General features: G+C 39.0%; 3 protein-coding genes and 1 long non-coding RNA gene across 4 annotated transcripts in view; 2 read left to right on the forward strand and 2 right to left on the reverse strand.

The window, feature by feature from the left end:
• alas2 (aminolevulinate, delta-, synthase 2) overlaps positions 1-5755 on the forward strand; it is a 6788-nt gene extending 1033 nt beyond the window's left edge. The window contains exons 2-10 of the mRNA XM_034876036.1: positions 199-535; positions 622-717; positions 865-1087; positions 1523-1707; positions 1822-2001; positions 2865-3029; positions 4030-4298; positions 4765-4927; positions 5373-5755. Coding sequence (XP_034731927.1) covers positions 220-535; positions 622-717; positions 865-1087; positions 1523-1707; positions 1822-2001; positions 2865-3029; positions 4030-4298; positions 4765-4927; positions 5373-5536 — 1761 coding nt within the window. The 5' untranslated portion in view covers positions 199-219 and the 3' untranslated portion in view covers positions 5537-5755. The remainder of the gene's footprint in view (positions 1-198; positions 536-621; positions 718-864; positions 1088-1522; positions 1708-1821; positions 2002-2864; positions 3030-4029; positions 4299-4764; positions 4928-5372) is intronic.
• Positions 5675-13528, reverse strand: ttc34 (tetratricopeptide repeat domain 34). The gene is made up of 8 exons (XM_034876035.1): positions 13167-13528; positions 10379-12141; positions 9759-9981; positions 8725-8917; positions 8280-8446; positions 7651-7924; positions 7270-7484; positions 5675-6856 (listed from the first exon to the last, which is right to left on the reverse strand). The coding sequence occupies exons 2-8, from the start codon at positions 12121-12123 to the stop codon at positions 6311-6313; spliced, it is 3363 nt and encodes a 1120-aa protein (XP_034731926.1). The 5' UTR covers positions 12124-12141; positions 13167-13528; the 3' UTR covers positions 5675-6310.
• LOC117947298 lies at positions 6203-22149 on the forward strand. The gene is made up of 3 exons (XR_004657211.1): positions 6203-6215; positions 13205-13209; positions 22093-22149. It is a non-coding gene; the product is annotated as an uncharacterized LOC117947298 (long non-coding RNA).
• si:ch211-112c15.8 (tumor necrosis factor receptor superfamily member 1A) lies at positions 15435-27238 on the reverse strand. Its single transcript, XM_034876037.1, has 10 exons — positions 26136-27238; positions 24399-24495; positions 24168-24293; positions 23446-23583; positions 23286-23325; positions 21508-21671; positions 21093-21269; positions 20300-20337; positions 19893-19995; positions 15435-16064 (listed from the first exon to the last, which is right to left on the reverse strand). The coding sequence occupies exons 1-10, from the start codon at positions 26148-26150 to the stop codon at positions 15679-15681; spliced, it is 1284 nt and encodes a 427-aa protein (XP_034731928.1). The 5' UTR covers positions 26151-27238; the 3' UTR covers positions 15435-15678.
• Between the last annotated feature and the right edge of the window lie 382 nt (positions 27239-27620).

Raw genomic sequence — 27620 nt, forward strand, 5'->3', positions numbered from 1 at the left:
ATATATATATATATATATATATATATATACAGTATATATACTGTATGTATATATATTTCATCAGACAGTAAATACATGAGCCTCTTTTACACATCCTTACTGCAATGAAATCCATAACCTTTACAAATTTACTGTAACACATATGCCTTGGAGTTTTTGTAGAATGAAATGAATTTCCCATCTTTCATCGTGACTCAGAGTGAGAACAGCTGCACTGGAATGGCTGCCTTCCTTCATCACTGCCCCTTCCTAAAGTCTGTGCCAAAGCCAGCTTTGAGGAGAACTGGAGCCACCTTGCTGTCTCTGGCCAATCAATGCCCCATCATCACTCGCCAGATCAGTGTGAGCGGCACAGCCTCTCTGGAGGCCAAGGTGGGCGTCTCACCCATCCAACCTCCCACAGTTGACCAAAGGAGGCTGTTTGCTCAGAGAGCTACTCAGGTGGCTCTGTCTTTATCGAAGGGCTGCCCGTTTGTCACCTCTGAGATTGGGATTGTCCGAGCCAGCCCTGAAGTACAAGAGGACGTCCAAGATGGTAGGAAGAATTAAACAACCGTAATGAGGCTGAAGTGAACAAAAGACAAAATAGTTACATCTCACATTAACACTTCTTCTCCACAGGTTTGATGACCTCTCTGTTGAAGGGTTTACAGGATGCAATCCTCCCAACGCCAGCACAAACCAACACTGTCACCCACCTCCTCAAAGACAACATGGGTGTGTTTTACAGCTAAAATAAACTGAAAGTCTCAAATGTTATAATAAAATGCAGTCTAGTGAAACATGTTTCTTTATTTGCTTAATTAGATTAGCTGTTCATTGAATGCTGTCACTGAATTAAAGTCAAACTATCCCCCCCTGCAGTTGGGCCCAGCTACGACTATGACCGCTTCTTCACTGAGAAGATCTCGGAGAAAAAGAAAGACCACACATACAGAGTCTTCAAGACCGTGAACAGGAGCGCTGCGGTCTTCCCATTCGCTGAGGATTACTCCATCTCTGGGCGGGAGGGCTCCCAGGTGTCCGTCTGGTGCAGCAACGACTATCTGGGAATGAGTCGACACCCACGGGTGCTCAGTGCGATCAGGTAGAAGAAGCAAATGTTATAGGTTTGCACAATTGCTCATGTGTCTGGCTGCATTTTCCTTTCAAATCTTTATTAATAGTGTATTTTTTACATTGTGGAGATGAAGTCCTTTGAATGGGTGGACCCATGAATTCATTTTTAAAGTTTTGTCACTGATTTTTTTTCACCTCTATGACTTATTTTGAGACTTGAATGTTTTTGGTGTCAGCTCTCTAATCAACTCAATGAGGCAAAGGTCAAGTTAATCAGGTTTCATGGTGGTCAAGTCCAAGTCCAGTCACAAGTCTTACTATAAGTCTGACTTTATTCTACGGCTCTGTCCAAAAGCAAACATTGTTTGATGTTGTAGACTGAATATGAAAGACAAATTAAAAGAGATGGTACCCCCCTTTCATGGCAAGTAATGATTTATCTTTTTGTTCTGGATGATCACAGAGATGCTGTGGAAAAGCACGGCGCAGGAGCAGGCGGGACCAGAAACATTTCAGGCACCAGTAACTTCCATGTGTCACTGGAAAAAGAGCTGGCACAGCTGCACCAGAAAGACGCAGCTCTGGCCTTCTCCTCCTGCTTCGTGGCAAATGACTCCACCCTCTTCACTTTGGCTAAGATGCTGCCAGGTACATACTGACCACTGATCTACATTTCACATTTCATTCGTTGTGTTAGGGTTTATACTGTTTAGAAGGAAGTCATCTCCACTGGTTTAATGGTGTGTTCACTGTGGCGTACAGGGTGCGAGATCTACTCAGATGCAGGGAACCACGCATCGATGATTCAGGGCATCAGAAACAGCGGAGCCAAGCGCTTCATCTTCCGCCACAATGACAGTCGACACCTGGAGGAACTGCTGCAATGCTCTGACCCCAAGACACCCAAAATAGTAGCATTCGAGACTGTGCACTCAATGGATGGTTAGTACTATGTGTCATTTGCAATGATATAGCAGATTATTTAGATTTAATTCATTCATTCAACTAATCAGATATACGGTGGAGGGTACAGCTACTCAAAGTTAACCTTTGAATGCAGAAAGAGTTTAGCTATCAATCAAATATATGTAAATCTTGATATATATTCACTTACTTTTTTATTAAGTAATACTGTATGTGTACTGTAGTTTTAAGAGAAAAAAATATGTACAAGGATGTAGGTGGCTGTGTGGTTATGAACATCTCTAGCTCACATGTAAGCCATGTAAAGTTTAAACAATAATTTTTAAAGTGGAAAATACAATGAGCCATTTAAAATCTTAAAAAAACACTGGGTTGTGACTACCTTCAAGAAGAAGAAATCTCACTTGCAAATTTGCTTTTTCTATATGCATATTATAAATCAAGAAAAAGAGAGAGCCGTGTTTTGAGTATGTATATTTGTATTTAGATTTCAATTATTCAGTCTGCACTATTTGTCATTCATCACTGTCTCCCATGAGAGAAAGTAGTTTCCCCCCTCAGCTCTATTTCTCCGTGTGATATTACTCGGCTGACAGCTCCATAAAGCACAAACTGAAGTAGACTGAATGGATGACTGGAACTGTTTCAGGAATTCTAATTTTTAAACACTGACACAAAAAGGTTGTGTCAATATAAATGTTTTATGATTTGTGGATGTAGGAGAAATTATCTTATTTACAAATAGTGTAATTCATTCTCCACATATAAGCAGCATCTACATTTAAATCCTACACAGTGAAATCATTTGCAGGATGAATGTAATACTGGTTGCCTACATTTAACACTTCTTATAATAAAATCTAATTCTCTGGGGCTTCCAGGTGCCATATGTCCTCTGGAAGAGCTATGTGATGTCGCTCATCGTTATGGAGCTCTGACGTTTGTTGATGAAGTTCATGCTGTGGGCCTGTACGGAGCCCATGGAGCTGGAGTGGGAGAGAGGGACAACATCATGCACAAGATTGACATTGTTTCTGGGACTTTAGGTGAATATCTTTTGAAAGGTTAAACGTCTTGTCCGTTGAACATTTCACAAGTATCTCTATTTTGCCATTTTGTCACTAAAAGGGCAGGGCAAACAGATTCAAACTGTCTAAGATTAATTGCCTCTTTTCTTGGCCAAACTCCCATTTACAGCCCTTTGCACTAACTGAAACTGTCATATTGCCAACACGGCATTAGCTCTCAACAAGCATGAGACTGCTGCTCCAATGTTGGTTAAATGATGGGAGGACAAAGTAGAGGTTTTTATCAGCGGGGTGCCGGCTCTACTCCCTCTCTGGTTGCGCTGATAAAACCATCATCAGGGAGTCGGTGCAGTGTGTAGCTGTAGGGTTTTAGGTAGAAATCCCTGTCAATTACAATGTGCTGTATAAACTAATAAGTGTAAACCAACTACTGTATTACAACTCATGACTTAAGGCCTAGTTGCAAGTGTTCACTGGGCAATAAATAAATAAACAAGCTCAAACTGAAATAAATTAATAATGTGACATCAACCCACAAAACCTCCAGTACAATTTGTCACATCGTGATGATGTCATAAATTGACGCAGAAGCAACAATTACCATTTATCATATCATTTCACTCTATAAAAGTATATTTGCGACTTTAAAATATAAAAACAGAACGTGCTGATAGAATGGGTCCTGCTTTGTTATTGTGTATTCATCGATTCTTCATTCAATCTATTAGCATTCAAAATTACAATAGTATGATTGATAAATCTACATATATATTAAAAGTAAAAGTAACTGCTATATATACTGTTGGGTGGTTTTATCTGTAACATATTTCAAAGGTAAAATATTAACACATTAGTATACAGTGTATAAATATTAACTACAAGGTAACTTTAGCTGTCAAACAAATACTGGGAATAAAATATGTTGAAATGTGATTGTGTAGAAAACATGTACCCCAAATTACAGCTTATTTTCTGTCTCCTGACCTCACATGCCCCCGGTCATCTGTTGCTGTTCCAGGCAAAGCCTTTGGATGTTTTGGAGGCTACATCGCCAGCAGTGCCGCCCTGGTGGACACAGTGCGCTCCTTCGCAGCCGGCTTCATCTTCACCACTGCCCTGCCCCCGATGGTCCTGGCTGGAGCCCTGGAGTCTGTCCGGGTCCTGAAGAGTCCCGAGGGGCAGGCGCTCCGCAGAGCCCACCAGAGGAACGTCAAACACATGAGACAGCTGCTCATGGATAAGGGCCTACCTGTGGTCAATTGTCCTAGCCACATCATCCCCATACGGGTATGAAGGTTTGGCAGTGCTGATGCCTCCTCTACCATATCTCCCTTCACCAACTCCTCATCTGACTATTCTAGTTGTTAGTAGTTCTAGTTAAAGTATCTTTCAGGTCAGAGAAATATTAGCAATGCAATTTATCTCATAATTGTCACAGAGAGTACTCTTATAGAAACTGGATGACAACACATTTAACTGTTATATCATTAGGGAGCAAGTCTGGCACTTAAAATAAAAATTGTCTGTATCAATCCCTAAATTTTGTATTATGATGTATGAGAAACCTATTGCAGCATGCCATTTTGTAGATGTATCACAGAAAAATTCTATGATAATTCCAGTGGCATACTTTTGACTCCATTGACTAAAGCAACCATAGTAATGACTTTGATTCCTACATGTATGACATGATTGTGCTGAATAAAAGCCTCCACTAAACGGTTCACATCACCTTTCATCACCCATTTTCTAGGTGGGCAACGCTGAGCTCAACACCAAGGTGTGTGACACCCTGCTGGAGAGACACAACATTTACGTCCAGGCCATCAACTACCCCACTGTACCTCGTGGTGAGGAGCTGCTGCGCCTGGCTCCATCTCCTCATCACAACCCCGCCATGATGGACTACTTTGTTGGTGAGTGTAGGCATCCTTACCGAAATTAGGTCAAAATTGTTCTAGTTAACATTTAAATAGGTGAAGCGAGGACTGGACGGCTTGGTTCCTGTGGAGCTCCAAGGTAAAATAATTGGGTAATTTTCAGAACTCAATTTGTGCACATTAATTTGTTTGTTTTACCCCCAAGAATGGCCAGTACAAGTGATTTATGTTTTTCCTCAGTGAGTCCCTTTGCTTTAAAAGCATGTACGAGTCTCTTGGCATCCACCTGTCACCACATACTGCAATGCGGTAAAACGAGAATGTTCTGGAGAGACCATTACATTGTTGCCCCTTAGTAGCAAAACTAACACTATAACTTTGATGCTAAAATGAGATTACATTTTAAGACAGAGAAGTTAAAGAGAAGTACACGTTTGCTTTCAATTGTTAAGTCTTATGAGTGTCTGTGTTTCATCAACAGAGAAACTGGTGGAGGTGTGGCAGGAGGCGGGGCTTCAGGTCAGCAGCCCGGCCACAGCTTCCTGCACCTTCTGTGACCGCCCGCTGCATTTTGACCTTATGAGTGAGTGGGAGAGATCCTACTTTGGCAACATGGAACCACAATACATTACTGTGTTGGCATAATACCAAAGTACTTGTAGCTTCTCAACACAAGTTACACATACAGTAAATGGATAAATGTAATTCTACATTCAACATGTTTTTAAATTATTAAGTCCTTCAAGTGCACTGACAAGAGTACTGATTTTAGCTTTATCTAACGTGAGTGGTATGAACTAAAATTCAATATTTATATCTGTTTTCCTATATTTCTGCTTACTAAATTATTTATTCTATCATGGATATGATTAAAAAAATGATACCTTCTCCAACTCAAAAGCATAAAACCTGCACGTTGGGCACTTTCTTAAATCTATTTACTAGGTGTGATGGTTTGAATTAAAAAATATTTAATTTCATGTTGCATGATTTCCCTTATACCATATAATGATCATGACCATCCTGTTTTGTTTCTGTTACAATAATTAAATTACTGATATTTCAGTCATAAAATGTATGAAGTGCTGAGGTTAAATCATTCATAATATAGGGAATAATAAAACATTCAATACATGTGTGGTGTTGAAAATATCGACCATTCATAATTATAAAGATGTACAATACTATAACAAACACTGTTGTTAATCCTACAATTTGAAATTGAAATTGGAAGACATAATATGAACCAAAGCACCGTGTCTTCAAACCATTAGAACCATTGGACATGCTATAAAATTGTGGACTATTTCTCATCACTTAGATTGTTCCTCCACATTCTGTCATCTTAAGGTACAGGCACTGACACAGATAAATTATGTGAGCTCAGCTGGAGCTCCTGTGCGATTCTGACTATCAACACTAGTTGACATTACAGGGGTTGGCTACTTCTCGTTTGACCTTTGCCCTCAGTCTGCGAAGCTCTGTGTTATCACCGTCCACAACTAGACCACATTCAATCATTGTCCAGGCTTTACTGAGCTGCTGCTCCCCATAGTGCTGCAGCGCTCCCCGCAGGAAGCACTCAGCCAAACGTAGCCTCCCCAGACCAGCCTCCACACACTGGATGGCTTGGTTTCTGTGGAGCTCCAAGGCCCGAGTAAAGTCCTCCAGAGCTGCTCCTTCTCTGGAACAGAGCACCAGGCTGCAGCCTCGCCGACACAGGTCTTCCGCCCACACTTGGGGCTCATCTGAGCAGCTGGAGTCAGATCCATTGTGTTTCTGGATAACTCTGTCCAGGTCAGCTATGGCCTGCTCATGTAGGCCCAGGTGAGCGAGGCATGCAGCCCGCTGGCGGAGATACTGGAGTCTGTAATTGCCCACTGCTTGTACTGCCACAGTCAGGAGTTTGAGGGCCTGGTTCCACTGGCCACCTAATGACACACTGCTGGCCTCCTGTGCTGCTGCCTGTTACAATATAGATGCCGAGCAATAATATGTTAAAAAATTAAAAATACATACAATACTTTAGCCTAATTAAGGTAATACGCTGTTGCCTTGTCTTGTAAGTATTATTAAAAGTGTTTGTTGATGTTCTCCATCATCTTACAAATACATTATGCATACTTTTGCATCAATTCTGACCTTACTATCCATCTCAAGTATATGAAATATACATTGGGATTGAGGTTCAGAGAGAACACCCTGAACTGATAGAGGTATTACTGCAATTTTGTTTTGTTTTTATTGTTTGATATATTTTAGTCAGCACTGTTACACCATGACAAGGAAGTATATAATAATGCTTTATTGCTCTCTATCTATAGCCGGCACAAACAACTCTGGCAGTGCCGCTATTTCTAAACTGCACGTAGGCTTACCTGTGCCATGCGTTTGCGCTGATTGAATGGGATAAGGGTCAGCAAGAAGCTCAGACTGGAAAAATCTTTCTCAGACAGTTTGCTGAGCCTGCAAGCTGCGCTGCAGTAATTCTGCTTCCAGGCCTCCAGCACACCCACCCGGGCCTGGGCCACTGCATCTCTTGGCTCCTGGCCAAACACCTGGCACAGATGAGCTCCTGCTGCCTCAACTTCCCCTGGAGTAGATAGATAACAGCAGGAGTAAGGATTACTGTAAACCAGGAGCACCAGGTTCAATGGTTCTCTTTATCAAAGTGGAAACACCACACAGCCTAAATCATATCCTTCTAACCAGATAATTCCCAGTGACATCAAGGATCCCACGGAGAGTTCCCGCCTAACCTTTGGCTAAGAGTATGTCCACATAGAGGAGATGCCATCTGGGGTCTCTGCAGTCTGTCCTCATCAGAGCTCCACCAATTGTAAAAGCATCTCTGAGCTGCTCTTCATGGCAGGGGACAGCATTGGCGAGCAGGATGTCTGACAGATTGGTCCGACAGAGCTGATGCAGCCAATCACAGACGAGCTTACGTGCATTGTCCTTGAGTGACAGGATGTCTTTGGTGACTATGTCAGTGTTTATTTGAAGTGCTGCCATTATATCACAAGTGCATTCCTGAGGGTAAGAGGCAGTTTGAATATTATATTCAAACATACAGTACATATCGCCAACACTTAACAAAGATTACACACTCTGAGATAATGAAGATCATATTTTGCCCAAATTATTTCTATTGTTAGGTATGATGGCTGTCTCTGCCAACATGAAATGATACATATTTTGCCTCTATCTTACTGCCCACTCTGGTAAACATAAGCATAATACTGACAGTTTACAGATGTCATTATATATTGTGCCTACTGAAACTTTCGTCTTTTAGAACAGTCAGCCACAATTGTGTAAACTGTTTTAAGTACTGTACAAGCTCTGAGCTACGGCCTGTTTTGACAGTGTTTCAACTCAAGAATACCTTTTGTTGGTTCAGCATGAGATAGATGAAGCCTCTGCCACAGAGGGCCTGGATGTGTTTCGGGTGCTGCTTCAGTATAGCACTGAAATCAAAGATGGCTGTCTTTCTTTGGCCCAGCAGGGCATAACACCTCGCTCTCTCCAGTAAAGACTCTGCTGCCCCGCCACCTTGAAAAATAAAAAATGTTAAAATTAAATTAAAATTGTTTCCACTTAGGTTGGCTGTCTCATAATTAAACAATACAAAGCTAATCTGCCTGCTTTGTGTTCAGAGTTTGGAAAGTTATGTACCTCTGTTGAAGCCAAACACAGAAACAAAGCCTCCGTGCCAACACTTCTCTTTATCCCTTAAATCCTATCTAGATTAAAGTATTACCCACTATTTATTAACTCAACAATCAGAATCAGACCAACAACAATCATCTCATCAATCAGATTCTAATCACCAGAGGCCATGATGGCAATGGAGAGATATGCCACAGCCTCCCTGACGCAGCTCTCCTCTCGCGTGCCCTCCAGGATGCGTTTAGCAGTAGAGTGGCAGTGTGCCTGCAGAAGAGCCCGGTCCTTCTGTTGTGCTACGGCCAACAGAGGGCGCAAGCAGCTCGTATCGCTGCACTGAATGAGCTTTTTAAGCAGCTGCAGAAAAAACAGATGTAAAATATTTATCTCTTTCACTGTATAAGTAAGACATAAATGTATCAAGCTATCTGACCTGACACATCACTGTGTTTTTACTTTATTACTACAGACTTAGGACCATAAAAAAGGTATTTAGTTCAGTTAATCACTTGGAACCGGCTGAGACTACACTTTTCAACTAATATGTATTTATAAAGTGTCACAAAAGTGTTTGATATTTAAATAAACGGAATTCACAATCACGGGCTATCTGTGACTAACATAAACATAGAACAGTACGTAGACTGGAGTCAGTGTTGACTACAAAACATTCAACATTTAAATATATACATACAAATACAATTAAATATATTGATAAAAAAAGAATAAGCACTGTGGTTTATCGTGTTTTAGCTCTGCTGTAGTATATTATTTGTGAAAGCTACATCAACTCATATACAAGTTATGAAAGGGCATGTAATTGAGTCCTTGTGGATCCTCCTGATTTCTTGAATGTAGACATTTTGAATCTATATTCATGCAAATCTTCCCTGTAACACATAAATACTAGTAAGAAGAAGAAGAAGAAGAGGAAAAAGAAGAAGAGATGATCTTGTCACATAGTAATCTTAAATGGCTATTTTTCTGCTATATGTGCAGAAATTACAGTTTGAATTCTTAAACTCTGATTGAAACATTTGCTGAATCTTCACATGGCATGAATCATAAAACTGTTGAAAACAAAAAAATAATAATAACATTTTCCTGTTAGGCGAGAACGCACTCTGGATTCCGCTTGAAAAACATGTTGGTGCCTCTGCACCTCACTTTTGGGACCCACTGCCTCAAACCCACATACCTGATTGGTGTCATAAAGAAAGCCTCTGTGCAGCTGTAGCAGGGCAAGGCGAGCCAGGATGGGTGCCCGAGGACTGCTGGGCCCAATGGAAAGTAGTAGGCGATAGGCCTCCTCCACTCGGCCAAGCTGGTACAAGGCATCTGCTGCCAAAATCTGAGACCCATCATCACCGGGCTGGAGCTCCATCAGCAGCACAGCCAGAGACTGGACACCAGCTGGAGTCCTAATACAAGGGGCACCAAGGAAATGTTTTAAAATGAGAAACTTTAACCACAAAACTAAATATATTTTCCAAAAATGTGAATGGCTAACTTCTGAGTTTGGATAAGTGACACACCCTAAGCCTTTTTCACAGCAGACATTTTTACTTGTCATAGCAGGAAAAGCACAGGGGTTACTAATAACATCAACGATGGCTCTGTTCTAAATGTACCAGTAATTCATGACAGTATGACAGTGAACCAGCATGCACAATACAAGATCCCTGAAACTGAAGCAGCTAAATGGAATTCAGCCATGATTCATTTTATTATTTACACCTGTGCTTTTCCTACTGTGTCAAACTGTCTTCCAAAAAAAGGCCTATTGAGTAAACCGTTTGTGAGACAAACATCATATACCCTGATCCGTGTTTGTTTCTTTTAGAAGGAGCCGCTGGCTGACCCCCCTGCCGGGGCTGTTGGGAATATTCACTTGAACTGGACTTGGATTCATGCTCCCCTGTCCCCTCCAGCATGACTCGTCCCTGCTCTAGTAAAACAGTAAACAGCAGCCCCCTGTAGTTCCATGGCACCAAGCAGCGAACAGTCAGTGCTGTTTCTTGAGGGTGCAGCCCGCTAGCTGTCACATAGTCTAGACCTGTGAGGTAATGTAAGCCGGCCATCATGCGCAGGAGCCCCCTGCCACAGAGTGCACGCACACAGCTGGATGGGTGGGGGGCATTGTGTTCAATCACAGCCTGGAAGTCTTCTAATGCCCCCTGCTGGTCATCTGAGAGAATGCGTGCATATCCACAAAGAACCTGCACCGTGTTTTGATAGCTCTGCTGGCCTTGGGCAGCAGCTAGCTGGCTACAGATGGAGAGGGCCTCTTTGTGTTCCCCTTTGAGGAGCAGACAGTCAGCCAGTCGTACTCGCAGCTCTCTGTCTCCCCCGTCAGGTTCTAAATGGCACAGAGTCCGTAATTGAGTGATCACAGGGTCCAGGAGTTCAAGTCCTTCAGACGACCGCAGGTCTGGACGAATGAGGACCCGTTCTCTGTATCCAGACAGGCCTCTCTCTGCCTGCTGACGGAGATATTTGCGAGCAGCCACCCCTGTACCATGATCTGTGAATAGCTTTTGAAAACAAATTCGGGCAGTGGCAGGGTGGAACTCAAACGCTTCGCCCAGATCCCTGCATGCCTCCGCAGTCCGTCCACCTGCAGACAAGCAGGCAGCTGCTCGACTGGTTAAGAGTCTAGCTCTCCTCTCCGGGGGGTCTTGGTAGGGTTTGCCTGTGTTAAACTCTGACGTCTTCTGACAGGAACCATGATGCAAGAGTGCAGAGTACACCTCTGCGCTGTCCATAAACCTGCCTGTCAAAAATAAATATGCTGCTTGAAGTTCATGCACGTCTCTATTGCCAGGTGAGATAGCCAACAAAAACTCAATAATTGTAGAAGAAACCTCTACATCTAGCTTATCAATATCCTTTGTCGTCACTGCACACCTGTTTTCAAATGTCAGAGAGGGATATATGTGCAGAATTTGGTTTGTAAAGGCAATAACTATTTTGGTTAGGTGCTGAGCTTGTCTAGTTTTCACCAGCGTGACGGTTTCAGATTTGTTACTCTGGTAAGCTTTGAGGTAAAGCTTCAGGCCCTTGGTACTGTGAGTCTCTGAGAGCAAGCAGGCCAGGGCACGGGTTATCTCTAAAACCATGCGAGTCGCATCTTGTGGATGTGAGTTTTGCATCCCTTCAAGCAGAGCAGTGCAGCGAGCAAAAATCTCCTCGCAGCCATGCACCCCACTCTGAAGGAGTGACTCCATCTTAAAAATGGTGGCTGACAGATTGTTAGGGCAGAGTGTGGACAAAAACACAGCTGCAAGACCTTTGTTAAAACCCTGAGCAGGGTGGTTGTCGCCATGACTGTCAAGCCATCCTTCTAGAGTAGAGATCACCCCAGTCATGCCTGACTTCAAGTTCCGCATGTGGGACACGGTGGAGGCGGCGTGAGTCCTGAAGGCAGATAAGTAGAGAGAGGTAGCCCTCCCCAACTCTCCAGCCTCAAGGAGCTTGTCTCCATCCTTACATAGCTCTGAAACATTAACTCCAACTCCAGGTCGAACCAGAGCAGACATGATCAGGCAGCAGTCCTTCTTCATTCGTTTTTCTCTTTTCACCTGTTCACAATGATGACAACATTGATGGTTACAAAAACATGAAATGAGGATTTTAAGTTATTTTTCTACTTTCAAATGATTGTTACATAGCAGAATTATCAATACTCGGTGTACTGTATCAAAACATATCAGAATAGCATTTATTGACAAGGAAGTATCACAAAAGGAATGTAACTTGGTGACTGGTGCATTTAAACATGTTAAGAGGTAATAAACACTAAAGCAAAGTACTGTAACACAAAATATATATAGAATAGAAATATGACAATAAAAAAAAAAATCTGTAAAAGATGTGAGAACCTAACAAATGTACTAACCTATTTAATACAACGGATATTTTGAATTGTAAAAGCAGAAAAAGCACAGGAGTCTATAACATTAGCAGGCTCTGTTCTATTCAAGTGTCTATAAACATTACCGTGTGACAATACGAACAATACCCTGAAACTAAAGTGGCCAAATGGAATTCAGCCATCATTAATATATATTATTATTTCTACTGCTAAGATTTGGTCCATTGTGGAACTGGCACTGATGCTACTCTCTTTAGCAACAGCATTGCGGCCCATTATTAACAAGAAACACTTAATCATGATTCCAATTCCAAGCATGTTTGAAAGTATTGCACCACCATGCAAAATTGGGAATATTGTGTCAAATGTAAGGACAGTATGTTACTTAAAAACTTTAGAGCTTTCCAGTTTCTTTCAAAAAATGTTTGCTTTAGGGCAAAAAAGCAAAATATGTAGTGCACTAATATTATTTGGACAAAAAATGTATAGGAGATAAAAACTTTGGTCAACATTTTTGTAATATTAGTGCTGAATTTGAATGTGATGATTTTTTTTTACATAGCCGCATGAACACGTATTAGCCCTCTTGTGTAGAAGGGGTTTCTTGCTTTCTCTGGCCCATGTTCTGATCTTTTGGCCTTTTGTTCCCAACAGCAGGCCTATAGGCTACCCACCAAAACATGAACAAACCCGAACTACAGTCGTGACCTTTTGAATGAGGAAACAACTCACCGATAGCTTACGGTCGATGTCGGTTCACTTTCGGTAAGTGAAGGTCCTGAGGACAGAAAATCTAGACCCCATTTTTGTAATTCAATAGCTCTCAGCTCGAGTTGCCAGGGCAACACAGTGTGTCCGCTGATACAACAAAAGCTGCATAGAATTTTTTTTTAAAGTCTCAGTTGGAAAGACACAGAGATTGCAGGTATTTAAAAAAACGACCGAAACTAGATTCACATCATTATAAAATCCTCCCGGCACTCTTCTGTTGTCGGAGTGGGACTGTCCTGCCGCGAGCTGTTGTTCTCGTGAGCTCGGGTCCGGTTTCCAATGGAAACCAGTTACGCTCGTGCTCATAGGAAGCCCGCAACCGCAGACTGACTATGGATGATACAACGCTTGTTGCTTGCCGTTTTACGGCTTAAAAATTGGCGATAAAAATCTGTTCCTTTACGTAAACTGAGACAGGCGTAGACGTGCTTCTAGGAATGATGAAAATAAGAAACATTGTGAAAGTGAAAAAAAGTTGTTTGGTCATTATTTTTCCCTCAGATAGTTGAAAGAGCAGAACATAGTCAACATGTAAATAATAATATGATAAATAAATGTGACTTTTCCTATTTAGGCCTACATGAATTGGGTAGTAAATAAAGTGCTCATTTCTATAAAGATACTATGGTCAATGGCATGACAATGCTTCAATAAAAATAGATACTCGACATTTTCTCATGTAGCATAATGGAGTGGCCCACATCATACGCCACAAGGTCAGCACGGTGAAAAGTCTACTAAAATCCTGCATTCAAGTAGGTAAAATTATTTAATTCCCACATCATAAAGCTACTCGAAAGCATATTAAAATGTGTAGCCCACTTTGCAAAAAAAAAAGGGAATATGAGAACCTGCTGTCAGAACTCAGATGCTGTATGTCTGAGATTTATTTGGATCAATGATTTTTGTCCGTTAAATAAGGACAATGTAGGACAGCTGTTCTTTGTGCTTAAGCAGAATTTGCAATTCATGAGATTGGTCTAATCCACCTCATGAATATACGGTCCTCAAGCCCCCCAACTTCTTTATCTTGGGTCCTGTGCTCAAAACGGCAAAACAGCTGCGGTTCAAACACTCATTTCAGCCAATACTCCCACCTTGTGGCTAGAAATTGTATTTATGACATATACTGCATGATGACACTTTGACTAAGGTTACAGCACCATGTTAACACACATTGGTATCACATGTTATTTCAATGATAATACAATTCCTAACCCTAAATTGTGTATAAAAATATGCAAAATGTAACAATATGAAAAAGAATAATTGTAAAATATACACACATACCGTATGTTTCAAGTTCCAAAGCCACAAACCTAGATTACTATTTAAACATTAAATAATAAACTCCATTTACTGGAAAGTCCAAGTCTGTTACTGTCAGTAACTGAATTGACACACAAAAACTCTCAAAGTGAGATACGCCAACCCCACAACAGGAAACCATCAGTTCGGATGGAATATGTGTGGTGAGGAAAAACCCAGCCAACTGCACCTTGACACCATTTATTTGTAGGAAACTGAAAATCTGACGTTCTGTGGGGATTTTAGTATTCTTCCCTTACGAGGTTGTGCTACAAGAGTGAGTGGCTGAGTTGTTATACCAGACTTTCATTCTCAAAAGAGATGAAGGCAATGTCAGACTCAAACATCATAGATGTACACTAAAATGTTCACACAGTTTGAATACTCAAATTGAAGAAGATTCTTTACTATGACTAGGTAAATGCTAAAAAAAATAAGCACAAATTTTTGGAAGAAAACTAAAAACTAAAATAATCTTCTTTAGAATAAAAAACAAGGAAGTTCACTTTTCCTTCATTTTCACCACTTCCTGCTAATGCACACAATCAAAGAGTTAAAAACATTTACATTTCAACATTCTGTTGTAAAACCACAGCCCTCAATTATTGGCCTTTTCAGAGATGGCAAAGGAGAAGCTGGAGGTTAATAGGAAAGGGATTTCCCTTAAAAAAATAACATTTTTTATCTCCAGCTAGGTTAATAGAGCGTTACCTGAGAGTTAACTGGCCATGATGTCCTTCTTTAAAATGCTACTGTTGTTGTTGCATGTATTTGAGGGAGCCACTTCTCCAGTTCTGCCGCTTTGTTACATTCTGCATTTTAAGTGTAGCCTACATTTGGAGGTAAAATCAACCCAAAGCTCAAGCCGATAGACTCAAGAAAGGAGGCATTATACTGTACCCTTATCTAGAGTGCTAGTTTAATTTAACTTTTAAGCTATAATATACATCTACATTACTCATTATGAGTCATTTGAGTGCAGAGAAAGGCGCCTTTTAATAAAATGTATTATTATTATTATTGTTGTTATTATTATTATTATTATTTGTGACATGAATGCAGTCTGCATTCTGCAAGGAACATCCCTTCCAGGAACTGGCCTCCATGGTTGAAGCACTGATGTCTCTTATTGTATGATAGTGTGGTGCGTGTGTCCCCAGGTGCCTCAGGTGTCCTGCATTGCCCCATTGAAGCCATGGTCTGTGTAACTTCTGCAGGCTGTGAAACCTTGCTTCAGTTCAGGCCTCCGCTGCAGCTTATCCAAGCTTTCCTGCAGCAGCTGGGCACAGCCGGATAAATCCATGTAGTGCAATGCCGAGAAGATGTCATTCAGGCTTGCAGAGGGGCGCTGGCTCCACAGCCTCAGCATCTGGTACTGCCTCTCTATGGAGCTCAGACCCAAACCGGACTCTAGCTCCACTCGTTCCAGCTGCTGATCAGCCACAGAGAGCAGACGCAAGAACTCCTTCCACCTACGCAAGGGCACCTCCTTGATAATTGCATAGAGGACAATGGCCGGCCAGTGCTCTGATTGCTCATCTTGTCGGACAGCTGGGTGGAGAGAATTACAGACAATCAGAGGACACAGAAAACTTTGCTGTGGAAAAAGGTAAGCTGCTAGAGTGTGCTATCTGTTTTTTTGCCAACTATAAACCCAGCTGTAAACTAAAGGTCATCAAGATAAAGTAATTGTGCAGATGCATTGTAGTTGGCCATCTCAGGAGATTAGCCACACACTGACTACATTTATTATGAAAAGGTTTAGGAGCTCCTTAAAAATTATTTTGGTGACAATTTCTATTCTTCTTATTGTCAACAAATCCCAAGGTAACATCAAAACCAACGACTCAACTGTTGCCATAGCTCGATATAGCCTACTCCTCTGTGCCATGGAGCTCCATTGTTGTTAAAAAACACATAATAAAGCCTAAACACCGTTACACTAGGTGGTTTCATTAGTCTGCGATTACTCATTCATTAGTACCTCCTGTTTGAGTAATGTTTTCTAAAAACTACAGTGTGCAGCTCGTTCAGAAAATTTCTTTCACTTTAAAAAGATAAAACTCTTTATTAGTGAGTTTTTTAAAGAAACCAATGGGCTTGGATCAGAGTGCTAAAGACAAGGTAGGGAAGTCAGAAAGTATTGAGAGCCAGACTAACACACATTTCAGGATTTAACGGGAAAATGAACACTGGATCACACAGGAGGAAAAAACAATCTCAATGTCAAGGCACTCAACACAATGGTACAGAACACATTGCACAGGACAATCAACAACACTTAGCATTAGGTAACATTAGTACAGGTTTATTATGACGTGTCTACCTTAATAAAATGTCCTTACATATAGTAAAAGCAAAGCAGACAACCACCATAACCCAATTTGAAAGGGAATAGAAAACATAATCCTCACCACTATGCCAACAGCCCTACGAAGGGGGTTTTCAGCTTTGACACAAATGCCAGACACTAAAACATGACATCATTAACACAGGAAATGCATTTGTAAAGTCTTCCTAAAAGTAGAGTATGCTATTAAACTGGATTTCAGAGGATTTCCTGGTAACACAGGGCTGTATCAGGCACTTTGTGAATAACAAACTGCATTATCAAGAGTGAATCATTGATGTACTGTAATTTGCTTTAAATAAAGGAAACAAATTAAGTCTTATAGATTCTAAAATTGGGCAAATGAAAGGGAAAAAAGCAGTGGAAAATCTATGTGGTTCCGTCAATCCTTCATGTTACTATGTAAAACATCTGTACATGTGTGAATGTTGATGATTTCCAAGGAGGTAAACATGATGCACAAGGATGCAAATAATTCACAGTTAAGTGACTGCACTCACTATCTGATCTGTCATTTCCCCTAACATTGAATTGCTGACTGGTGCGAAAAAGTGAGGGCGTCCTGTTTCCCAGTTTCCACCTCCACACTTTGGACCACATGACTGATCACTGATAAATACTGTGCTAAACCAGCAGAGATGAAAAGGCTGGCGCTCTGAGTGTGAGGACACTGCAGCTGAAGATAGTGCACCACATGTAATTGTATACTTGTGCTGTAATCAGATAGGTTTGGCATTAGTGGCATGATGGCATTTGATGCTAAATTTTAACATGAGCAAAGCTGAAAAATCTGTGTGTAAGGTTACTCTGGAATCTTTGAAATAAAAATATTTTTTAAGATTATGTTATCAGACATGAACCCAAAGCCGCTGTGAAGGACTCTGCCTACATGCAATCTTGGCAGTACTTTTAACAACCAATCTATACCTTGCAAGGTATAGGTATAGCTATAAGGCCTGGATGCAAAATGGTAGCAGAGGAAGTGTACAAAGTGTGTGAGTCAACCATCTGGCGAATAGATGTTTGCAATAAATAAGCATAGTATGGAGCACAATGCATTCATGATCAACAACATTCATGTTTGTGCTACGCATTATTAAATAGTGGACAGTAGACCATGGTACACGGTAATTGCGAAAGGGTTTACAATCCATGGTAAATATAGTACAATCAGCACAAAATGACATTTAGATCACCCATTATCAATACATTATTATACTTGGGAACATTATATTATGTAAATAGACTGAGTTGGTAAATTTAGATTACAACTGGAACTTTACCTTGACTGAGACAGGCAAGAACATTACACAATCTAGAAATCCCAGCATTGACAGCGCAACATTATTTGTGTTTGAAATATTTTACAGTTCTCTCTTACCATCACATGTAAAGGACTGAGACGTTATGCTTAAGAACACTTTAGCAGAGTGGATGCTTGCATGCACTAAGACATTAAAATGTATAAAAATAATGTGTCTGATCTTTCTCAATTTTCCTGATATTGTTAATCAGCTTGTCGTCCATAAATCCATTCTACCTTTAGCCCTAATTAATTAAGATATTCTACCTTATATATATATATACACCCTTTTAGCCCACTCAAAAATGCAGTTTCATAAACACCCCTGAGGAAGTCTTGACTTGACTCTGTTTCAGACCAATTTCACAAATGTTTCTGTAAAGTTTGGGAGAAAGTAATTTCTTACTTTCATTACTTTTGTGAGGAAAAATTTATCTTTCATTATTTGAGCCTGCTTTCACATTTCAGTATTGAAACTGCTCTGTTTATAGGGTGAGGGTTTCATTCAGCTAAATTCAGAATAGATCATAACACCTCCAAGCTTCCTTAAAGACAAGCTTGCTAAAATGACTATTAACATTATTTTAGTACTGTAGCAGTAGTAGCAGTGATAACATCATGACATGACCTTCACTTAGTTCAAATTTGTTTAATACTACAAGGCAAGGCAAAGCAGCTGGCAAGTTAATTTGTATAGCGCTTTCCAACAACAAGGGAATGGCATAGGTCTTTCTTAAGTCTATCAAAATAGTGCTGAGAGATACGTCTTCTAATTCTCTATATATTCTTAAAGTGATAATAGGCTAATTTTGAAATTGTCTTAATGTGGATGTTAACATTTTGTTCTAAGTCTATAATGTTAGCAACTGAAGCTGAGAACAAGCTTTAGTTGTTCATCTTTGGGTCCAAAACAACTATTTCTGTTTTATCTTTGTTCAACTGGAGGAAATGTTGACATATCCAATTGGTGAATTAAATGCTCTTATCTAGTGCTTGGATGGGAACAAAGTAATCCCATCCCATGGTAATACTGTTATGTAAATGTGTGTCGCCTGCATATTTATGGCAAAAGGGCCCAAGAATGGAGCCTTGGGGAACTCCACGTCATGTTTTTACGCTTGGGGATGTAATTACTGATCGACACAACGTAGTCTCTGTCTGTAGTCACTGTGCCAAAAAGTCCAACAGTTTTCCAATCTGTCTTGTAATATGTAGTGGTGTACCGTAACAAATGCAGCACCGAGATCAAATACTACAAAACCTTTCCACTGCATCTGCGTGGATGCTATTCAAGAACTCAACAAGAGCAGTCTCAGTTCGTTGGTGTAGTCAAACTCCTGACTGGAAAACATTAAAGCTATTATTTAGGGCCAAAAGGGTGTTAAGCTGTGGAAAAACAGCCTTTTTACATAATTATACTTAAAAATGGGAGGTTTTATAGTTATTGTTTATTAGTGAGTTTTCTAGATTATTCTTTTGAGAGTGTCAGTTTCCAGGGACTACGGGAAATAGCCTGAGAGTAGAGAAAATCTGATGCCATGCAGTAAAAACATTTTTTGAAAAAGCCTTTAGGTTGAATATCAAGGCAGCATGAAGAGGATTTCAGAGGCACCTCCTGCACTAAGAGAAGAACAATGATGTCAAACATCACAATATATTGAACAGCTTCCGACCAAGTCCTTCTCAAGGTGTGCATTGTAGCTGGGCATCAACTATTAAATCTTACCTGTGTAGTCTGATAGTAGAGAAGCGATGTGGGCTGGATGTTGTGGCGTGGCTGGACTTTGACTACAAGTCATCATGGGAGTTTCCTCAGAGATGTTAAATGTCTTGGAAGGACAAACAAGAAAGAGGGAGTAAATCTTTGTTGCAACCACCTCTGTCAAATGTAGAGAGCGATGAGTAAAATTCTTCAGAATTTCAAAAACACCTATAAATCTTGATAATTTATCACAGTTTAAGTTCAATTTCACTACAACTGTGCGGCTTTTCATCTTTGCTCCCCTTGACCTATAACTTTAAGTTATTTTTTGTGTTTTTTTCACAAGCCCCACTGACTGGCAAACTACAGCACTGCTATGATCTAGATTACAATCTCAACAAAACATGAAATGCATGAAACTGAGCACAAACCAGCGTGTTGCGGCTGATGCCGTGATGACTGCTTTGTTCTGTTAAGAGGAAAGAAGATATTATCAATAGGCTTCCTGCTTGAACATGTTCAGTTGAGAAAGCACATTTTATGAAACAGTTACATTTCTGTAAAAAAGACAATTTTTGTTTAATGAAGTACTTTCTTTGGCAATAAAAGTCTAAACTTGCATTTTATAGACAAAAATAATTGTGGAAGGAATGATACATGAGAGTTTATCTTAACGTGTGTTGTGTCACAGAACCTGCTCCTTATCTTCAAGCAAACTACACAAAACATGAAAAATGTGTTCACTGTATGTGCATCTCTTTTGTGGATAACTAACAAGCTCAAAGCACCAGTATGTTATTACTTGTATTACTGTCATTGGTAAAAACAGTTAGCAACTTTTGCAAAAGTACCAATACTACAATGTAAAAACACTGTACTACAAGTAAAACCCCTCAATTAAAATTATACACAAGTATAAGCAGAATTAGTAACTGTAGGTAGGTATGTACAAATCATTTAGATGTTGTATTTAGTTTTAACCTTTAACATAGGGTAGTTTAACACTGTCTTTAAAAGATGATCATGTGTTTTGGATGTAAAATATTTATCTTTGAAATAACTTGTAACTTAAACTGTAAAATAAATTTAGTGAAGTAAAAAGTACAATATGTGTCTCTGAAACATAGTGAAGTGGAGGTACACGTAAGTTGCATAAAATTATTATTAGTAAAAGTAGTAAAGTAACTCAAAACTGTACTAGAGAATAGATACACTAGTAGTTACCATTGAATTTGGGCTGCTCAACAGGCAGCTTCAGCTCTTTTTTTGCACTCCAGCAAAGACAATTTGGGTATCTGAACAATTTCCTGACAAAGAGCAGCAGGCGCAAAAGGAACACCAGAAATGTCACCAGAAGTGTTACCAAAAACACCTTGAGAAACAGCCAGGGCATTTCGTTCACTGGTATGGGCACAAAGATACACTCACATCATTTCACTGTGCATCAATTATCAATTATAATTTATATAGTAATTCTGTCTATAATCCACAGAATAATTTCAACAATATTCAACGCTGACCGTACAAGAATCAGCAAAAGGGAAATCAATCAGGCAAATCAATAGTATTTTTGGGCATATAAGTCATACAACTACAAAACTATAAACCAGTGAGTTATTAGCACATATATTGCACTAACAGTTAGCTGTAACTGGATTAATAATAGGATTTGATGTGTTGTTTGAAGCTGTGGTTGTAGCTGCAGCTGGAGATGCAGATGTGGTTGCAGATGTAGATAGATCTGTTGAAGTTGGAAATGCACTTGCTCTACATTTCCTCTTGCAGTCCGGGAGGTGTGAACAACTGGGGGGGAAAAGGAATGACTAATAAAGACAACAGTCAAATGTAACATCACATTTATCTATACATTTTAAGGATACAGATTTTTCTTTTTTAATTTTAAAGTCTTAAATCATATAGGCAGGTGCCTATATGAACATTGAAACAGGTTTGTCTTGTTGTATTTACTTGTCTTGTTCACACTGGACATTAAACTATTCCATCTTGATGTAATTCCAATGTAAAAGATGGGGGTTTATCTTCATAAGTCTGAGTTGGTCAAATCAAATGGATATCTTCAAAAGTTACAGTTTTTTTGTATTAATTTCCCCAATTGTATTTGTCTGGACAGTTTGTCACTATTGAGCCGTGGAGGTATCCTTACAAAAAGAGGGTGATTTGTGGGCTGTGGATTTTGTCCCATCATCTTACATTAATGCATTAGCGCATTAGAAAGTGATCTTTTAATGGCCAGTATGAACAGAAGTAAGGATTAAAGCAAAAACTGCTTTAAAGTTCACATAGGCACCTAACTATTGTTCAAGGACAGACTTGAAAAAGTATGAACCTGTCCTTTAATGTGTAGTCTTTTTTTTTAAAGGCAAAACAGCAATCTTGTGTGCATAGTTGCAATCTTTTAGAAAGGCTACGAAACTGCCTTCATATCAAGATGTTTAACATTGGCAGCCACACTTTTCAGCACAGGTAGTGCAAGGCCTCAGTAAAACCTTTTACAAGTTAGGAGTGAGAACAAGTTGTTAAACCACAGGAACTGAGCGTGAAAGAGAGAACAACAAGAGATTTTCAGAAGTTCCACCACTCTAAAATTATGCCATAATAGATTTGACAACTAAGATGCTTTTTAGATCAAGATCAACAAAAAGGCTATTAAAATATCAAAAGTTAGTTTTTTGTGTAGTCTATAAAAATGTCTTTAATGTCTTGTTTTGTCAGTCAAAACCCCATGTTTACAATAATACAAACAACATGAAGCTAGTTATAACCATTGAGAAGCCGTAGTTAGCAAATACTTGCCATTTTTGTCTGATTAAACTACCAAAACATTCCATTATCAAAATTGTTATAGATCAATTTTCGGTCAATAGACAATCAACTAATTGGTTGCGGTTTAGTTGCACACCCACAGTGGTTTGTGTCCGACTTGGTCGAGACAACATCACAGAGAAGGCATTACACAGTATATACAAAAACAAACTCATTACTATGTAATTTGCATAATCCAAAATCCATCTGCTCCCATAATTAGATGAAAGAAGACACCCCTCAATAGAATATGATGACAACTTATTGAATCTACTACTATGCCAGACTATTTGCATAGAATACATAAGACATAATATTAGCAAGCTATGATAAGCAAGCCATATCATAAAAAGAATCATACAGATAAAAGGTAAATATAGAATCTAATAAAAGTAGAAAGATAAAAAAGATAATGAGAATAATATATAGGATCTCCCAAAAAGTATTAAAAGAATTAAAACCCTAGATATTACTAGTTAGCAGATGAATTTCTTTTCTGATTTCGGCCTTCAGTTAAGGTTGCAATTCTGCGTGCACTTTTCACTTTATTAGCAAAAGCTAAATCTAAACCTGCCATATTGTAAGACCCCCCACCTTTTGCAGGGCTGGCAGGTACTTTGGTATTTATCAGGCTCTGTAAAAAAAAAAAGAATATTGTGAGAATTCAAAGAACAATGTGTTTCCTTTTTAGATTAAATCTATTATATTGAATATGCCAGGATATTATGTGTGTGATTGCTTTGACTTCACTTACCTTCACAATGTTCACAGGGGCATATCTCACAATCCCTTGTGGTGGAGCTCAAGTTTGATTGGGAGTTATAGTATCCCTCTTTACAGTCACATTCCACATCACTATTAAAGGAGCAGGGCTTTCTTTCCACCTCATGATCTGGGGGAAAATTTAAAAAATATATAGTGTTTCTGTCTCAATCCACAGAATTAACACACATTTCTGACTAGGGGGGCCACATGCTGTACAATAAACTCAGAAACGCAGGATTCGGAAATTATTTGAATCAATTTGCACATTGCTTTAATCAACACAGATAATTTCTTAATTCTAGTTCAAAACGTACGGTAACCCTGTTCAAGGACAAAATTTACCTTTAAGACAAGATCCTATTCAACCTGGAGTTAAAATGTGAATGCCACTGTATTTGAACTCAAATTGCAATCATGGAACAAAGTCTCTTATCTCACATACACAAACCTGCTACTTCCCAACCACAAAATGTTCACTGGATCCCCAAATAAACCCACCTTCATGCAATCGTGTTCATATTTCTATTTAAAGTTTCTAAATAGCATGACATGATGATAGTGAATTTCACTGTGAGGCGAATGTTAACTGCAACAACATTTAAATAACCAAAAAATATCAATTATCTTGGTCAAGGGTAATTTAAAGAGTTAACATAATATCCAACAATGTGTTTCTATCACCCTACAATGGTATTTGAACAAGATACTTACTACCACAAGAGGTACACCTCAAGCAATGTCCAATTGTGTTTTCTATAGCTGTGAATGTGCCAATACCACATTTTTTACATTTGTGCTTTGCCACTGGATCATCACAGTCACCGACTTTATGATATCCTGAGAAGCAGTAGAGAAAAGGAGAAGGGGAATTAGTTCATATGAGATTACTCCACTACAACTGTACTGCACAGAAATGCATACAGCTCCTTATGAACAACTTACCAGGTGGGCACATTTTATGACATGAACTCCCATTTTGTTCTGTAACCTCAGTGTAACTCTGTCCGGTGGAAAGCAAGGCAAGAATCAGTGGAAAAACCTGAAACAAAAGATCAACTTTCAGGTCTGTGTGGAAAAGAAAATGCAAACAAATCAACAGAGTTGGAAACATTGCTCAATGTGCATATTTTGTTAGTTAATTTTAATGAACCTTTGATATCAGGTTATCAAATAAGCACTGTAGATATAATATAGATGTAATATAGAATATTGTACATCCTTCCCATACATAAATGCTTGCTGTAGGGGGATGATAAAAGTAAAAACACAAAAGAGAGAAAGAATGTGCACTTTTGAAAATAGAACAGAAAGGTTTGCCAGATCTTTTCAAATTTTCTGGTTGAGGCTTAAGTTGTATGCTTTAGCAGTTTAACTTGGAGATGAGATAGTATTGCAGTTTGGTTGGTTATTGTTAACTCACTGAAGACGACCATAGATAATACAGATCAAGAACTGTGCCACATTCATTTGAAAGAGTGTCAAAAACTTGCGTCCAAATAATATGCCAGATCCTCATCTTAAACTCAGTCACTCCTAAAAAAAAGTTTTGCCAATTTGCTCTTGGTCAGAAGGAACCTAAGGGTACTCTAACGTGCAATAGATCACATATTCTCGTCTCACTGTAGCATAATGGGATCTAAGGAATGAGACTCAGGGATTGTCTTCAATAAAATATCACACACTTTTGTGGTAGGCACATTTTCACATAGAGAAGTATTTTTCTCTAACCTGTAGGTGTCGGAAGAAGTTAGGCGGGGATAATTCTTTGGAATTAAACTATCTTCTTTAAAGAAGTCCTATACACAGGTCACAGCTGTGAAAAAACTTTTTACAATAAAAATGTATCCTAAACATGCCCCAAACCGAGCCTCATAGACAACAGGGTTGTTGGTTAGAGGGCTCTTGCTGAGAGGGAACAGGACACACGATCAGAGAAGTCAGTCTAACAGGGTTGCAGAGTTGTTTACCACCGTTTTAAGCTAAATCTGCCGGCCAGCAACAAAAGGGTGTGTTTGGCTTTATTTAGGGTTATCTTAAAACCATTGTAAAAACAAATCCTTATATATTTTGGTCACAGACACACCAGAATGTGTAAATCTGAGAGCTGGAATGATGAGTTGATTAATCGATCAGTCACTCAACAGAAAATTTGTCAACAGCAACTATTTTTCGCAATTTGCTGATTCTACAACCCAAAACGGCTAATTGAGAAAATAATTGGATTAAACAAGACGGTAATTACTTGTTTGTGGCAATCTAAGCAAATTAATTGGTTAGACACAAAAAGCTCCATTAATTAAGAGCCCCCCCCACTTCACTCATCCACATATAACTTCATGACTCCTCTCATCAACAACCTTGGTGTGTGGCGATGCTGAGCCTGTTAATTCTTAAAAACTAAAATCACAACAATGAGACTGTACATATGCATTGTATATCACTCTCACAGTGCTCAACTACCTAAGAATGAGCAAACTATGTTTAAAATGTGAAACAATTCCTTTAACCAAACTTATCTAGCAAATATTGAGACAAAATGTGTTAGTTAGGTCCCTTTGATGGTAACAGCAATACTGTGACGATTATTAAAACAATGAGTGATGATGATCTAAAAGCTAAATCATCCCTGAAACAATTGTGAAGATGTTCCAAATAAAACACCTGATGTGGATAACTTACCAAAACAAAGTCCATGTTGGAAGAGTAGACCGTGAGGAAGTTAAACACCCAATTTTAGATGAGTGTTAGTTTCACTCTCTTGAAGTCATATGATGACACTGTAGTAATCACTAGGTCGAAGACACCACTAAATTCACAACTGACGACTTTAAGCCATCTGGAGATTTCCCCTTAAGCTGAGTCAAATGAAGTGTTAAAGGAAGCCTGTGCAATCGAGTGTTGGTGTTTGGGTGTATGTTGGTCAGAGTTGTCAGTTTCTTTGAGTCTTCAGAAGTATTGCAAGAAACAGGAAACTGTCAATGAGATCACGTATACCACACACAGTGACGCGACTATTGGTAGCAACGTCATTGAGTTCCTGTGGCAGATTGTTTCCTATAATTCCAATGTTCCTCTGTGACAATAATGTGGTTTAGGTACAAAAACTCGTGACTCTACATGAGAATAATTCATGAGCTGGATATATCGTTTCGATTTAGGTGGTGGTGTGGGTATAGGAGGGTGGGCACACTGGATGTATTATGCACATTAGTAACGCAAATACTATATAGTATTTATATATATATAAACAAACAAAGTCTAATTGACTGTAAAACACACATTAGAATTAGTGGATCTGTTCTGCAGTAAACCTCCTGTGGGTAAGTGGTCACAAATCTCAGTCTTAGCCAATTATTTATTAAATCAAATTCAACATAGTGTAAAATAAGCAAAAACGTATGTAAGTTATATAGTGTATAGTAGTAGTATAGTGTAAACACAAAGCTGAATCCAGTTTTAATCAACTTTATACATTGTAGTCTCATTTTTTGATGTACAAATGATCACATTTAAACTGCACCTATATTATGTGAAAAAGCGGGAAGTAAAATAAAATAAGTATTTAGATTTAGATGTATTAACCCAAAACTGGGGTCCTTACAAAATGTAAAATACTGACAAAACAATGCAGTCCAGAAAGGAAGTGATCATGAATTAATTGAACACAACTGAAACATTCCTCAAGGAGGCACAAGTAGACATTGATTTGGTTATTTGGAGTTCTAGACGTAAAAGTTACAATTGAGATAAATGTGTTTCTAAAATATATAACTATAATTTGAACACTGTTTCAATGACTAAATTTCACTGTAATAACTATAAAGTATTCCCGTTTCACAGTGGAATATGGTTATTGAAAAATCAGTTGAAACAGTGTGTGAAGGTCTATCTCAACTGTGTTGACACAACCGATACATTTACTGTGTATAGAAAATATATATATATATATATATATATATATATATATATATATATATATATATATATATATATATATATATATATATGCAAAAACTCTTGCAACCAAATTTAGCCCAGTTACAGCCTTAACATGTCTAGGTTTTGGAGAGACAAATTTTGTTTTTAATTAATTTCAAATAATTGTGTTAACAATTTCTTCAGGATACTATTGCCTGGTAAGGTCTCTCTCTAAAAAACAATGTC

This window comes from Etheostoma cragini, chromosome 7, assembly GCF_013103735.1.
Source record: "Etheostoma cragini isolate CJK2018 chromosome 7, CSU_Ecrag_1.0, whole genome shotgun sequence".
In the NCBI taxonomy this organism is placed as follows: Eukaryota; Metazoa; Chordata; class Actinopteri; order Perciformes; family Percidae; genus Etheostoma; species Etheostoma cragini.

Coding starts and splice junctions, on each gene's coding strand:
- ttc34 (XM_034876035.1), bottom strand. CDS start 12,123: ATGAAGAAGGACTGCTGCCTGATCATGTCTGCTCTGGTTCGACCTGGA. Junction 7,925..8,279: donor TCATGCTGAACCAACAAAAG/GTATTCTTGAGT, acceptor TCTTACCCTCAG/GAATGCACTTGTGATATAAT. Junction 6,857..7,269: donor AGCGCAAACGCATGGCACAG/GTAAGCCTACGT, acceptor ATATTGTAACAG/GCAGCAGCACAGGAGGCCAG.
- si:ch211-112c15.8 (XM_034876037.1), bottom strand. Junction 21,270..21,507: donor TAATCCAGTTACAGCTAACT/GTTAGTGCAATA, acceptor TGCCCATACCAG/TGAACGAAATGCCCTGGCTG. Junction 19,996..20,299: donor GCATCAGCCGCAACACGCTG/GTTTGTGCTCAG, acceptor TGTCCTTCCAAG/ACATTTAACATCTCTGAGGA.